This window comes from Panulirus ornatus, chromosome 56, assembly GCF_036320965.1.
Source record: "Panulirus ornatus isolate Po-2019 chromosome 56, ASM3632096v1, whole genome shotgun sequence".
NCBI classification, from domain to species: Eukaryota; Metazoa; Arthropoda; class Malacostraca; order Decapoda; family Palinuridae; genus Panulirus; species Panulirus ornatus.
In genome coordinates, this window is record NC_092279.1 from 16,078,962 (window position 1) to 16,092,340 (window position 13,379).

Consider the following 13,379-nt stretch of genomic DNA (forward strand, 5'->3'; position numbering starts at 1 on the left):
CAGACATACATTAGTCTACAATATGAACAACCAATGCATTCCCTACACTACATGTAGGAAAGGGGTAGGAGGAGCAGCCCACCCTCTCCCACCAAACACCTGTCCTCCCCAACCCACGTCATTCTATCTTGATTATCAAGGGGTCTGGGAAAGCGGCCTTTAAGCTTAGGGAAGTTTATTACAGCCTTCTGCACGCAAGTTTATTTCAGCCTTCGGTACTCAACGAAGCGTCTGGCTATCTAAGATAATAAGAATGTTGTCAAGCAGAGGCGAGGCTGTATATCGCTGCTCAGCGTCATATCCACAAGTGAAGAAGGACACGCACACACACACACACACACACACACACACACACACACACACACATGATGTCCAGGTAATAACCTCACCTCGCTCGAAGTGATCCTCGGCCAACCGTATCCATTCCTCTCACAGGAAACTGGCCAGGGATCCAGATCCGTCCTTCCTGGTACTAATGACACATCCCCCTGCAAAATACAGAGACAGTACCCTAAGTCATCGATGCAAGGAGGAGATATACAGGGAAGACACAGAGAATATACTGAGAAGAGCCAGAGAAAAATGATATTTCAGCCTAGCTTCTACCTGACTCGCCGATATCATGTTGAAAAGCTCAAAACAAGTAATACGTAAAGAACATGATATATAATAGAACATGATATAATATATATATATATATATATATATATATATATATATATATATATATATATATATATACACGAACAAAGTGCACATGAACGTGCACTTTCACAGTACATACAAACCTTCAACAGCCAGGATCGAACCCAGGACCCCTGAGTGACAGGCGGGAGCGCTACCACCAACCGCCTATGGCGACTGTTTCCTCAGACCTTAATTGATCCAACAGACAGACGGTGATCCAACGGGCGGGTGGGAGGGCGGCCTCTCTATCATTCTCGCTGGGGGTCGGCCTCCCTCCCTCTCTTCCATCCTTCCCTTTAAAATGTCTCGGGGTGTTTTACCACCTCCCTCTCTCGTCCCCTTCCTCAACCACCCTCGGTCGTCTTGACCCGCACAATTGGTCTCCTCACCTTCACAGCGCTGCCCTTACCCTCCACACTTTCATTCCCTCACCGTCACGCCTCCGGTCACTCACCTTCGCCTCGCCGTTGCTGTCATGCGAAGGAAAACACGTGTCACTTAACCAACTAAACTTTCTCGTCCCAGCTCCAAATGTCCGGCTGAAAAATTACGAAACTGAATTAGGAGGTTCTGGATTCTGGCAGCCGGAGACTCTGCCGGCCAAGTGCCACCCACCCACCACCTGCTGGGTCAGGCGTCACCGTGGCACCGTACCTAGGAGAACCGGTACCGTACCTAGGACAACCGGTACCGTACCTAGGACAACCGGTACCGTACCTAGGAGAACCGGTACCGTACCTAGGACAACCGGTACCGTACCTAGGACAACCGGTACCGTACCTAGGAGAACCGGTACCGTACCTAGGACAACCGGTACCGTACCTAGGACAACCGGTACCGTACCTAGGACAACCGGTACCGTAACTGGGACAACCGGTACCGTACCTAGGAGAACCGGTACCGTACCTAGGACAACCGCCACCGTAACTAGGACAACCAGCACCGTAACTAGGACAACCAGCACCGTAACTAGGACAACCGGTACTGTAACTAGGACAACCAGCACCGTAACTAGGACAACCAGCACCGTAACTAGGACAACCATGTCTGCAAACAAACCGGTTGGTTTCACTACCATTCATTTCACAAGGAGTGATGTAACATCATACATAACAGTTTGTATTAATCATCTTTTCGAGTAAAATAACCATTGCCTTTTTCGGGTTCATGGTGCCTATTTCCGCCTATTTCGACTGTCCGTCTTGCCTATTTCCCTACAGATTTTCAAATCATTTTAGTACCTACAACATCCGGGCTCTAAATACAACACGATCTTTCAGAATATATCATTAATGAAACAGTAAGCACGAAGACTAATCGAAGATACGTGTCATATCAGGAGATGGGCGCGATAACATAACTGCGTCCCTCACCACCCAGTCTACCCCCACCACTCCGCCCGTGACAGCCCACTTAAATGAGGTGCGAAGGCTGTGCACTCCCTACCTGGGTCGACACCGTCCTTAGTGCTGGTCCGCCTTCGTGGTGAAGTGCACGTTATACCGCCCTCCTCCTCGTCCTCCTCCTGAAGTACTCCCCCTCAAGGTAAACGCTGGCGTGGTTGTGCGGCTCTGTGAGTAGAAACTGTGATGGACGAACAGTCTTTACTATTTACTCCTTAGTCAGTTTCTGTATCGTAGTGGCGTCGACTTCTATTTTTTCTCAATACAGGTCCCGTGTTCCACATACCTTAAGCTATATCATTCTTCTATTGTGTTCGATTACGTATTCGTTTTTTTTTTCGTTGTTGTTGTTGTTACTAGGAAACTAGGATTAACCCCAACAGGTCATACCAGTGTTCAAGTCATGAATGAATAATATAATTACCTCCTCATATCTAGCTTCCTTCCTGGCCGATCTATCTCCTTGGCTGTTCATGGTCAGCCTCTCCACCTGCACCACTTTATCCTACACTTTTTCTCCACTTATCAGCGATGTTTTCTCTCACAAATAACCAAGTGCACTCATACGCTGACGACTTTACAACGCATATCTCCACATCCTTCAGTTCTGCTCCTTCTCTCACTCTCTGGAACAACCGGCACCATACTTAAAGACAACCGGCAGCAACGGGCATCGTACCTAGAACGGCCGTAGCTGTATCTAGAGCAGCCGGGCACCGTACTTGGAACAACCGATACCGTATCTCAGGACGGTCGGACTCCACCTCCTCAGCAGCTAAGAGTTCAAGGCAGGTGATAATCCCGTGCGGTTGACCTTCACTACACCAGGGCCGGTGTGAGGGTGTAATGCGGAGCACGATCCCCCGTCCCTGTGCTCGCCCTACCTCCGCCTTTTACGAAGGAGTTTTGGTCGAACTTTGCGGTCATATTCCTTATGGTCAGGAGGCTGCGGCCAGCCCCCCCGAAGACTAGGTAGATCCCTTTTTTACATCCTCCGAGGGCGGGTTTCGTACCACACTACCTTACGAGGGAGATGTAGGGCGCGGACACAAGGTGTCCCTCGTCGGTCTTCAGCTGGTGAAGGCCAGAGAAGCTGAGGAACAAGACTGGATACCCATGACAGGTTTAACAGTGGTACACACTGGGTCATGAGAGCGAGCGACACGGCCCGACTTGCTACAGACAAGAGCGACAAAGCCCGACTTGCCACAGACAAAAGCGACACGGCCCGACTTGCCACAGACAAAAGCGACACGGCCCGACTTGCCACAGACAAGAGCGACAAAGCCCGACTTGCCACAGACAAAAGCGACACGGCCCGACTTGCCACAGACAAAAGCGACACGGCCCGACTTGCCACAGACAAGAGCGACAAAGCCCGACTTGCCACAGACAAAAGCGACACGGCCCGACTTGCCACAGACAAGAGCGACACGGCCCGACTTGCCACAGACAAAAGCGACACGGCCCGACTTGCCACAGACAAGAGCGACACAGCCCGACTTGCCACAGACAAGAGCGACACGGCCCGACTTGCCACAGACAAGAGCGACACAGCCCGACTTGCCACAGAAAAGAGCGACACGGCCCGACTTGCCACAGACAAGAGCGACACAGCCCGACTTGCCATAGCCAAACAAGTGACGTAAGAAGCGTAGTGTGGCCGTGAAGTGGTACATGCGGCGTGGCGGGACCTTGAGATGCTGGGCAGGTGTTTCATAACACGGGCGGTAATGAGAGCGCTCTGCCCGATAGATTATGGCGGGTGCCAGACCTGCGACTCAGTATGGAGAAACACGACGTCATGGATGACAGCAGAAACAGCCTGACGAATTGGTCTGGAAAGCGGAGGAAGCATACTGTAGCCACAAATACTTCCCACGTACTACACACGATACAGTAACCTTACCAATCCATCAGCCAACCACCTGCATTAATAAGATCAGCTGCACACACCGGATGTATGCAGTTATGAAATATGCGATTTTCGTAAAAGATCTTATTCAGTTTGCTTGTTCATTCAGATGTTTTGCGTAGTTTTCGTAAGTCAATATGGTGCCAGGTGATACGATTTTTCCATTTTCCTGAGGTATATTTCATTCACTGGCTCATCATCACCCCAGCCGCGGCCGCCTCGTCCTCCAAATTGTTTACATGTGATGCAATGTCAGCACAATTCCTGCTGCTGGAATGCGCCCAGAGGGCGAGAGTCCTGTGGTTCAGAAGAGTTGACATCTTCCCTGGACGGACACACCTCCTGTGCCTTCTTCGGCCTAATATTTCTGTACCACAGTATTGAGGAGACACAAAAGGCAAAGCGGGCGAAAAACCACAGACGTAACACATCAATTATTACGGTTCTTCGTTGCTAACAGTATTTCCTCTTCCGCCTTGTTCCTTGTGTGAAATTCGGGTTTCGAACGCTTGCTTCCAGGATGATATGAGCGGTCAATTAGTCTGACGTGTCGCCCTGTGGTGTGTTTGTTATTACGGGGAGCTACCGCACTCTACCTTGTTTTTGGTAGAGGCTTCTGCGCTATATCTTATTATTGGTGGGGCTACTGCACCCTACCTAGTAGCTGGGAGGGGCTAATACACTCTACCTTGTTGCTGGGATAGGCTAATGACCCAGTCTTTTAATGGGAAGAGCTCCTGCAGTCCACCTACAGCATCTGACTTTGTTTTCCAATAATCTAAGTAGGAGACCGATTCACTGAGGTACACACTAAATCCTTGTCGGAACATTAATTCATAAGTATTTGTAAATTTGTTGTAGAGACCACTTCAGTTTTGGATGCATCACTTCAGCTTCAGTTTCCAGTGATTTATGCAATCTATGAAGTTTATTTACATCTGAGATTCTACCTAGGTGCTAGGGAAAGACTGATTAGTCCACAACACTAGTTAATTGTAAGTGGTTTATATTATATTGGTGTTGGTCAGATGTCCATGTGGTGCGGCCGACTACTGAGGGCAGCTGGGCGAGGCGTGCAGGCGTCGTGGTCACGGGCGTCCAGCAACGACGTCGCCACCTTCAGGGACACACACACCATGAAGTTTTACAACGGACAGAAGGTGACCAGCCTCTCACGACCCTCACCTCTTCCTCACACATAATGTGGCTTCTGTCGTTCGACGGTGCCGCATATCACCACCTCTTGCATCCAGGATGCCGTCCCTCTCCCTAGTCCATCTCAGGGATAGGCCCAACGTCCAAAAAATCCCTTCCGACCCTTCCTTCCGTCACTTTCAACACTGGACCTCTCTACCTGCCGACATGTCCACACGATCCTCCTCCTCTTGGCTTGAACCCTAACACCCCTCCCTTCTTCCCTCTCCTCCTCAACCTTTCATCGCACTGCTTGACGTGATGCGTTACCCTTTCACGTCCGGACTAACTTCACATTCCAGGGTCCCTCTCCACCACACCCTGGCCCACAATGACGCCCCAGTCCATCCACATTATACCTCAGGCCGCCCACCCACAACCCCACCATGTAGTCCATCCCTCCACACATGAACCACCCTGAACCTGGCATGATCCACAGCCTCACGTCTTGATCTACCTTTACAAATTTGTCCACACCGTCCTGCGCCCCAGTCTGGCTGTCCAGGTCTTGCCTCCCGCTCCCTTTAATTTTCACACAAGGACTGTTTCTATACGAGAAGCTCTGAAGAGTCTTCCATGCATAACACAGTCAGGGTATACCTAAGAGGTACCAGTTTTGAGACATGCCATTTCTAAAGCCATAACTGTTGCATACATTTGCTTTTCCTTTTCTTCTCGGCACCAACTAAGTGCAAAAATATGGTCAACACACCATCTTCCCTTCCTCACAAAGAGGTTCAGCAGTCCTTCTGTTGTGGGGACAATCCACCCGTCTCCGTTCCCTCAGCCACCCTTCTATTTCCCAGGCTTCCTTTGTGTTTCCTGGTCCATCCTGCAATGCTTTTGGTCTGTATTAGACCCTGGTCCACCCTACAAGACTCTGGAACTCTGCCGCACTCCCTGGTCCGTTCTAGTCCAATCACCTGTTTGCTCACCCAATTATTTCGTGGTAATCTAATCATCTTCCCAATCACTTTTGAATTACAACATACATGAATGAGGGCAGCAAGATGGCCTTGACATATATGTAACTTTTGACCAATACAATTAGCAGCTAAAGCACTTAGAGACAAAGGAACATAACAGGAGATAATACTGATAAAAGATCATCCAAGTACTGAAGATATCTGACGGGCAAATGAAGTCCAGATAATGAGCTCATTAAAAGGAAAATGTTATTCAGAGGAAGTCTATAAATGAAATCCATAATTGTCACATTTCTTTCCACTGTGGCGCCATCTGGGTGCCCTGGGCCTTTCTGTCTGCTGTGGACAGGGGGTGATAGAGAGGAAATCATAATTTCATAAAGGCCTACACTTGTCAGCCGATTATACGGCAGGGTTAAAAATACCATGTCAGAGAACAGGTCTGCCCAGTAGCATTGCCTGGTGTCACTACTAAGTTCTTGACCATAATCAGGAGTTGGCTGTGCACCGCAGATGCCGACGGGTCTGTTCACGACAGGAGAGGTTGAGGGGCGCATCACCAAGCTGAGGAAGTATATGGAACAGGAGGGCGTCGCTGCCTGCCTCTTCACATCCATCCACAACATCAACTACTACTCAGGTAAATTCCTACTGCAGTTCCTCCCTTTGCACCACTTTCCTGCATCAGCCACATCTCGTGGGTCACAGAGACTGTTAGGGAAGGCGTTGTACGAACCACATCTCATACATCGTAAACAGACATGAATCTATTTTCCCAATCACATGTTGTAGTTCCCACTTCATACACTGTAAAGACAGGGAAGGATATATTCAGTGTGTCCAGCTACAGTCACATCTTCACTGGAAGATCATAAGTAGAGTCAGATCTTATTAATATCTCTGAATCAATGATTGAGAAGCCTTGATTAAATTCTGTAATCAAACTTTGTACATGCACCAGTGTTTGTAAGCTGATGATGCTGGTTAACAACGTTGTGTTGCCGTCAGGAGGTTTCACCTACTGCGCCTTCGGCAGGCCTTACGGACTCCTTGTGACGCCGGAGAAGCACGTGACCATCTCCGCCCTCATTGACGCCGGTCAGCCCTGGAGACGTTCACTACAGGTGGGCACTTGGACTGGAGTATAACGCTCTTAAACACATTTTCTTTCACGGTAATGACTGCTCCTCCATCATTCTAATGAATATATTTGTTATGGCTCGTCTTTCAGCCTCGGAGGATTACACATAATTAGCATCATTAGGCTGTCTGTTCATCATTACGTTTTTTTAAATATGGGAAGTGATCAATATAACATTACTCCGTCCCTCAGGCACAGATAGTGGTTCAACCATGTTCTACAAACATTCAGATTCCTTGCAAACATTACATTCTTACGTCCACAATTCCAAATGTCACTGACCCCTGTCTCGGGAAAAATATTTCCTTCCGTCCCTTCTCAATAGCCTCTTTAAGTTAGCAATTATGTCCCTTTTGTCCTCTCCAGCCAGCTTTGAAGAATGTATCCTTGTGCAAATCAATTAGTCTACAGACTGGTGTAAGTCTTTACACCAGTCTCATTTCATCTGCTATTAATTCAGGAAGGCAATTTAGGTCTGCCGATTCTCCCACCAATAAAGTCGCACATTTCTGCACTTTCCCACTACTCTACAGCTTCTTTCAGTAGGAATGTCACAAAGGTAGTACATCATGTACAAGTTTTGACCCCACGAAATATGACCCATATTTTCCTGAGCATATATATCCGCTTTCGTCAAAATCTAATAACAAGGGAGGAGGGATACCTATGGCGTCCTAAAGTAATTTGCGAATGTTTTCCAGACGGGTGCATCAAAACATCTACAGAACTTCACTGCACACACAGCTGTAAAAAAAAAAAAAAGTAATGTAACTTACTCGGTGGGTTCTAGGAGGCGTTAATTTCCTTCGTTATGAAGGAGACGGACATCACTTGGTTCCACGCATCGTTGCTCTCGATAGGTAAACAGAACTGAATCCGACTGAATCCAACCCGCACAACAGGTTGGGTTAATTCTTATTTGTATCATATATCCTCCAAACGTTGCTGGTGTCCTTCCTGTGTCCTGCATAGACATTTTGACATTTTCCACACAGTGGCAAATTCACATATATTTATAGACATCAGAAATCCCTATTCACATCTCGAACCTAAAACAATGCATGACTTCATTCAGTGGAGTGTGTTTTCTCAACAACGAAAAAAATATTATCAGATCCCACTTGTCATACTATAGTACTATCGCGTTATCTTGTTTTTACATTGGCTGATATTTCATTTTATCTTAGAACCTCACATTTTCCCTCTCGCTCATATCCCGACTCGCTATCGGGTTATTTATCATCAAATGCTAGAAAACAATACGCGACCGTCCAAAAAAAAAAACTCACTTTACGCCTAGCAGAGAACAAAAATATATATGAAAAAAAATAACAAAGATTCTAAAGCTAGAACATTTACATCCGTTTTCTGACAAACTACCGTGGAACCCACTTCTTATCCTTAAATTGTCATCCTATAGACTTTTGAATATTCCAATGAATATTCTCACAATCACTTCCTCTTCTCTTAACACGTTGCTGAAGAAACAGGTTTATTGCTCGCTGCTGTGCCCGTGTATGTGTGTGTGTGTGTGTAGCTTGCGTTCTGACACTATGGCCAAGTTAATAATGTCTAAGTGAGCTGTGTTGACTGCGTGGTCACAGGACAACATCGTGTACACGGACTGGAAGCGGGGCAACTACTTCCGGGCGGTGGTAGAGGAGTTGGGTGAGGTGCGAGGAATCCTGGGTGTGGAGTTTGACCACATGAGCCTGGATATGAGCCACGGCCTGCGCCAGCACCTGCCCCACAGCAACGAACTGATCGACATCGGCCAGCCCACCATGAGGATGCGTATGGTCAAGAGCAAGGAGGAAATTGCCGTTATTAAGGTAAGATTCTTGAAGAGGTCTACTTCATACTTCCGCCCGTATCAACATTAGGTCTCACCCCTTGGAAAAACGCGATGATTTTTGCTGATTTCATCCTCATTTACTCACCAACAAGTAGCACCTTGACCCTTTCGACATAGGTTTTGAGGCTGTGATGAAGGTGTGAGGAAGATACGTTTTTGTTCAGGGTGAATATATATGCCTCTGGTGGTGTCTCCCTCCATAATAAGCATGAAGGCGAGGAGTGATGGCGCGGAGGAATACACAGCACCAGCTCACGAATGTCAGCGTGTTTGGTTTTTAGTTTCCTTGCCCTCTTGGCCACAAATCTCCATCGAGTGCCACTTGACTAAGACAACAGAAAAGATGGTCGCTTATTTCACAGTAGTTTCAGGTTGTCCTTCACATATGAGATTGTTCTTCCGGGAACTAATTATGTTCTTTTCCCTCCCTTAGACAAGTACAGCCACAGCGGACGTAGGTGGATGGGCGTGCACTGAGGCGCTGGGTGATGGCGTGCCCGAGTACGAGGTAGCTCTAGCCGGCACTCGGGCCATGGTCAGGAACATTGCCAAGCTCTACCCGGACTCTGAGCTGATGGACAGTGAGTAGCTTGGGGATCTGATGATGCCTACGGTTGGTATAGTACAATGTGCACGGATGATGATGGGTGTTGGGATACAAGGGTAATGATGGATGCTTGAGTACTATGGCACTCTGTAATACCCGCTGCTCGGGTACATGGGTGCCACAACAGTGTATCTTAGCTGCCAGGATTTGGTGGCGGATATCACAAGAACGACAGTTACTTGTCAAGGTCTTTTTTCCTGCAGGCTACAGTGTCTGATGTGGGGGGTGTTTGGAGAGCTGTGATTCACAGTAGTAGTACTTTAGTGAGACGATTGCTATGCGTTAACTGACCACTGCTTGCCCAGATGATGGTGGTGATAACAACGGGCGGTTACGAGCGTAACGCCAGTAGTGGCGGCAACCTGACGTGAAACTATAACATAAATGATAACTCCGGAAGCTTCGGCTGAAACGCTAACGTACGTAACCTGGGTGTTTTTTGCAGCGTGGGTGTGGTTCCAATCAGGAATCAACACGGATGGAGCCCACAACCCGGTCACTTCCCGCAAGATTCAGAAGGGAGACATTCTCTCCCTCAACTGCTTCTCCATGCCCCAAGGGTGAGTGCATGGGCCTCCTGGTTCATACATATGAGTATTTATTCATCATTTTCATTCATAATCTTCCTAGGGCCCCGTCTGAGGATCCTGTTGTTATATTTCATATATATATATATATATATATGTATATATATATATATATATATATATATATATATATATATATATATATATATATTTTTTTTTTTTTTTTTTTTTTTTTTATACTTTGTCGCTGTCTCCCGCGTTTGCGAGGTAGCGCAAGGAAACAGACGAAAGAAATGGCCCAACCCCCCCCATACACATGTACATACATATGTCCACACACGCAATATACATACCTACACAGCTTTCCATGGTTTACCCCAGACGCTTCACATGCCTTGATTCAATCCACTGACAGCACGTCAACCCCTGTATACCACATCGCTCCAATTCACTCTATTCCTTGCCCTCCTTTCACCCTCCTGCATGTTCAGGCCCCGATCACACAAAATCCTTTTCACTCCATCTTTCCACCTCCAATTTGGTCTCCCTCTTCTCCTCGTTCCCTCCACCTCCGACACATATATCCTCTTGGTCAATCTTTCCTCACTCATTCTCTCCATGTGCCCAAACCACTTCAAAACACCCTCTTCTGCTCTCTCAACCACGCTCTTTTTATTTCCACACATCCCTCTTACCCTTACGTTACTTACTCGATCAAACCACCTCACACCACACATTGTCCTCAAACATCTCATTTCCAGCACATCCATCCTCCTGCGCACAACTCTATCCATAGCCCACGCCTCATTTTGAAGGTACTACACGGCGCTGGAGAGGACCTGTTTTCTGGAGCACTGTAGTGACGCCCACCTGAAGGTGTGGGAAGCTAACGTGGCCGTCCACAAACGGGGTTTGGAGATCATCCGTCCGGGCGTGAAGTGCTCCGAGGTCGCCCAGGAACTCAATGAATTGTTTGCCCAGTACGACCTCCTCAAATACCGGATGTTTGGGTATGGGCATTCCTTTGGCGTCCTCTCCCATTACTACGGACGGGAGGCAGGTAAGTTATATGCCACGGGTGAACAGCGCTTCAATTGTTCACACCCGTCACCTCTAACCAAACGCTTGATCTGACGTCATACGCTCGTGTGAGAGAGTTGTACGTAACAGTGAGGTGCCTGTGTATCCTACCTTGTTTGACTGTCCACTAATCATATATATGTTAGCGTGAACTGTATACCATCTCTTCTCATCAGGTCTGGAGTTGCGTGAGGACATTCACACGGTGCTTGAGCCTGGCATGGTGTTGTCCATGGAACCCATGGTAACCATCCCGGAGGGGCAACCTGGTGCTGGCGGCTACAGGGAACACGATGTTCTCGTCATCAATGATGACAACACTGTGGACAACATCACTGGTTTCCCCTTCGGTCCAGAACATAATATAATCAAGAAATAACCAGTCGTTGGCCAGCGAGTTCAATGGACACTGTAAACGCTGTTGATGTGATGTGCAAGAGTACGATGGTGTATTTACCAACCGAGAATGAATCTGCTGGACACATGAAAGTACCTCAATGAGCTTTGTAGATACGTAAACACGGACACAGCTTACCATCATAGTGTTGCCTTATAAAACATGATAAGAGGCCAGCATAACAGGCTATTACATAGGACTAACCAAGATGATTAAACTTTTCAAGAAATGCAATATTCCTGTAAGGCTGTAATCTAACCGTCTTCTCCGACTTGCAAGATGATCATGGTGAGCGGCCACAGCTGTGTGAATTATAATCTTTAATGTTTGGCAATGATTTGTGATTTATGGTACTTTACCATCCCAAAGCTGGGGACCAAGGATTCCTTATTTTCTCAGGAAAATTGGTGATAAATCAACCTTTATTTTGCTATGTATATTGCTGAAAAAAAAAAAGATGTTATCATTCATCGCGATATGTAATATAAGTCATTCCAAGAACTACGTATCATCCCATACAAGTGACTGATACCATTGCAAGTATGTCCCTTTCTTCTGGTCAGGTAAACCAGTGGGGTTGATAAAACCATTGTCCTTTCAAGACATCAGAATGCCATCAAATGAGACACGATGAAGCGTCAAGCAGACGACTGTTGACTCGAGTGGGTTCTCCTGTACAAGGAACATTTATAGACGCACTGACCTCTAGCTGTACGGGTCCTGACATACTAACCACTAGCTGTAGACAGCCACTCCCTTTAACCATCCCAAACACCCCGCCAAGTTCCCAAGTGAGGATAACTGTCTTACTGGGAACGTACGTTACCTAGCTCTCGAGAAAAAAAAAATTAATATATACCAATTGGCAAAGTAGGAAGAATGAGAGTAGCTTACTGAATGGATGATGACCAGGGGGAACGCAGCTCCCTCTCATAGAGCCAAGGGTTTAGCTGTAACCTCATATAGCCACTGCTGGTGCTGGGGAGAGTAGTGTTAGGGTGGCTGGCGCTGAGAGGACTAGTGTTTGTATTTCAGCCGTGTTCCAGCCAACGGTCTGCTTATTTATTCTTCGCCAAAATCATAGATAACACAAAGGTCCACTTATAAGTACAGGAACAGTAAACAAAAGATGATCACAGGGAGTATTCAATCCTTCAACAGTATATCATAAGTGTCCTGAGTACACTGGAAAGACTCAGTGCTTGTGTGTGTGTGTGTGTATATATATATCTTATAATCATGAATCACTTTGCCTATAAGCTTTCTTCCAACGCAGGAAAACTTTCTAAGGAATCATATAAATTTCCGGGTCGACTGAGCCACAGTGTTACTGTAGATAAATACTCTCCTGTCCAGGTTTCACTCCTAAAATAAATTTCCCTCTGTACACATTTCAAGCAGTCTCCAAATGTCCTACTAATCCAAACGTAACCCTCTCCAAAGCCTATCACGAACTCCAAAATAGCTTCACTAATTCGTTCTCAACTCCCATTGTGTTCAGTGATTCATTTCAAAATTCATCTCTAAACAAGCCACCTAATTGCTAGCTCACCTCATCGTCTCCCTAACTGGATACCAGTCTTTCCAGTCCTACTGAGCTCCAGTACTGCATATCATAAAGCTATAACCAGTCTTCATCAACCTTTT

At 46.9% G+C, this 13,379-nt stretch overlaps 1 protein-coding gene across 1 annotated transcript; it reads left to right on the forward strand.

The window, feature by feature from the left end:
• The first annotated feature begins 2,073 nt into the window (after positions 1-2,073).
• LOC139765941 (creatinase-like) lies at positions 2,074-12,868 on the forward strand. The gene is made up of 9 exons (XM_071693936.1): positions 2,074-2,232; positions 5,034-5,165; positions 6,639-6,765; positions 7,134-7,249; positions 8,871-9,098; positions 9,555-9,702; positions 10,174-10,288; positions 11,071-11,315; positions 11,512-12,868. Exons 2-9 carry the CDS (start codon positions 5,034-5,036, stop codon positions 11,712-11,714), a joined length of 1,314 nt encoding a protein of 437 aa, XP_071550037.1. The 5' UTR covers positions 2,074-2,232; the 3' UTR covers positions 11,715-12,868.
• Positions 12,869-13,379: the final 511 nt, after the last annotated feature.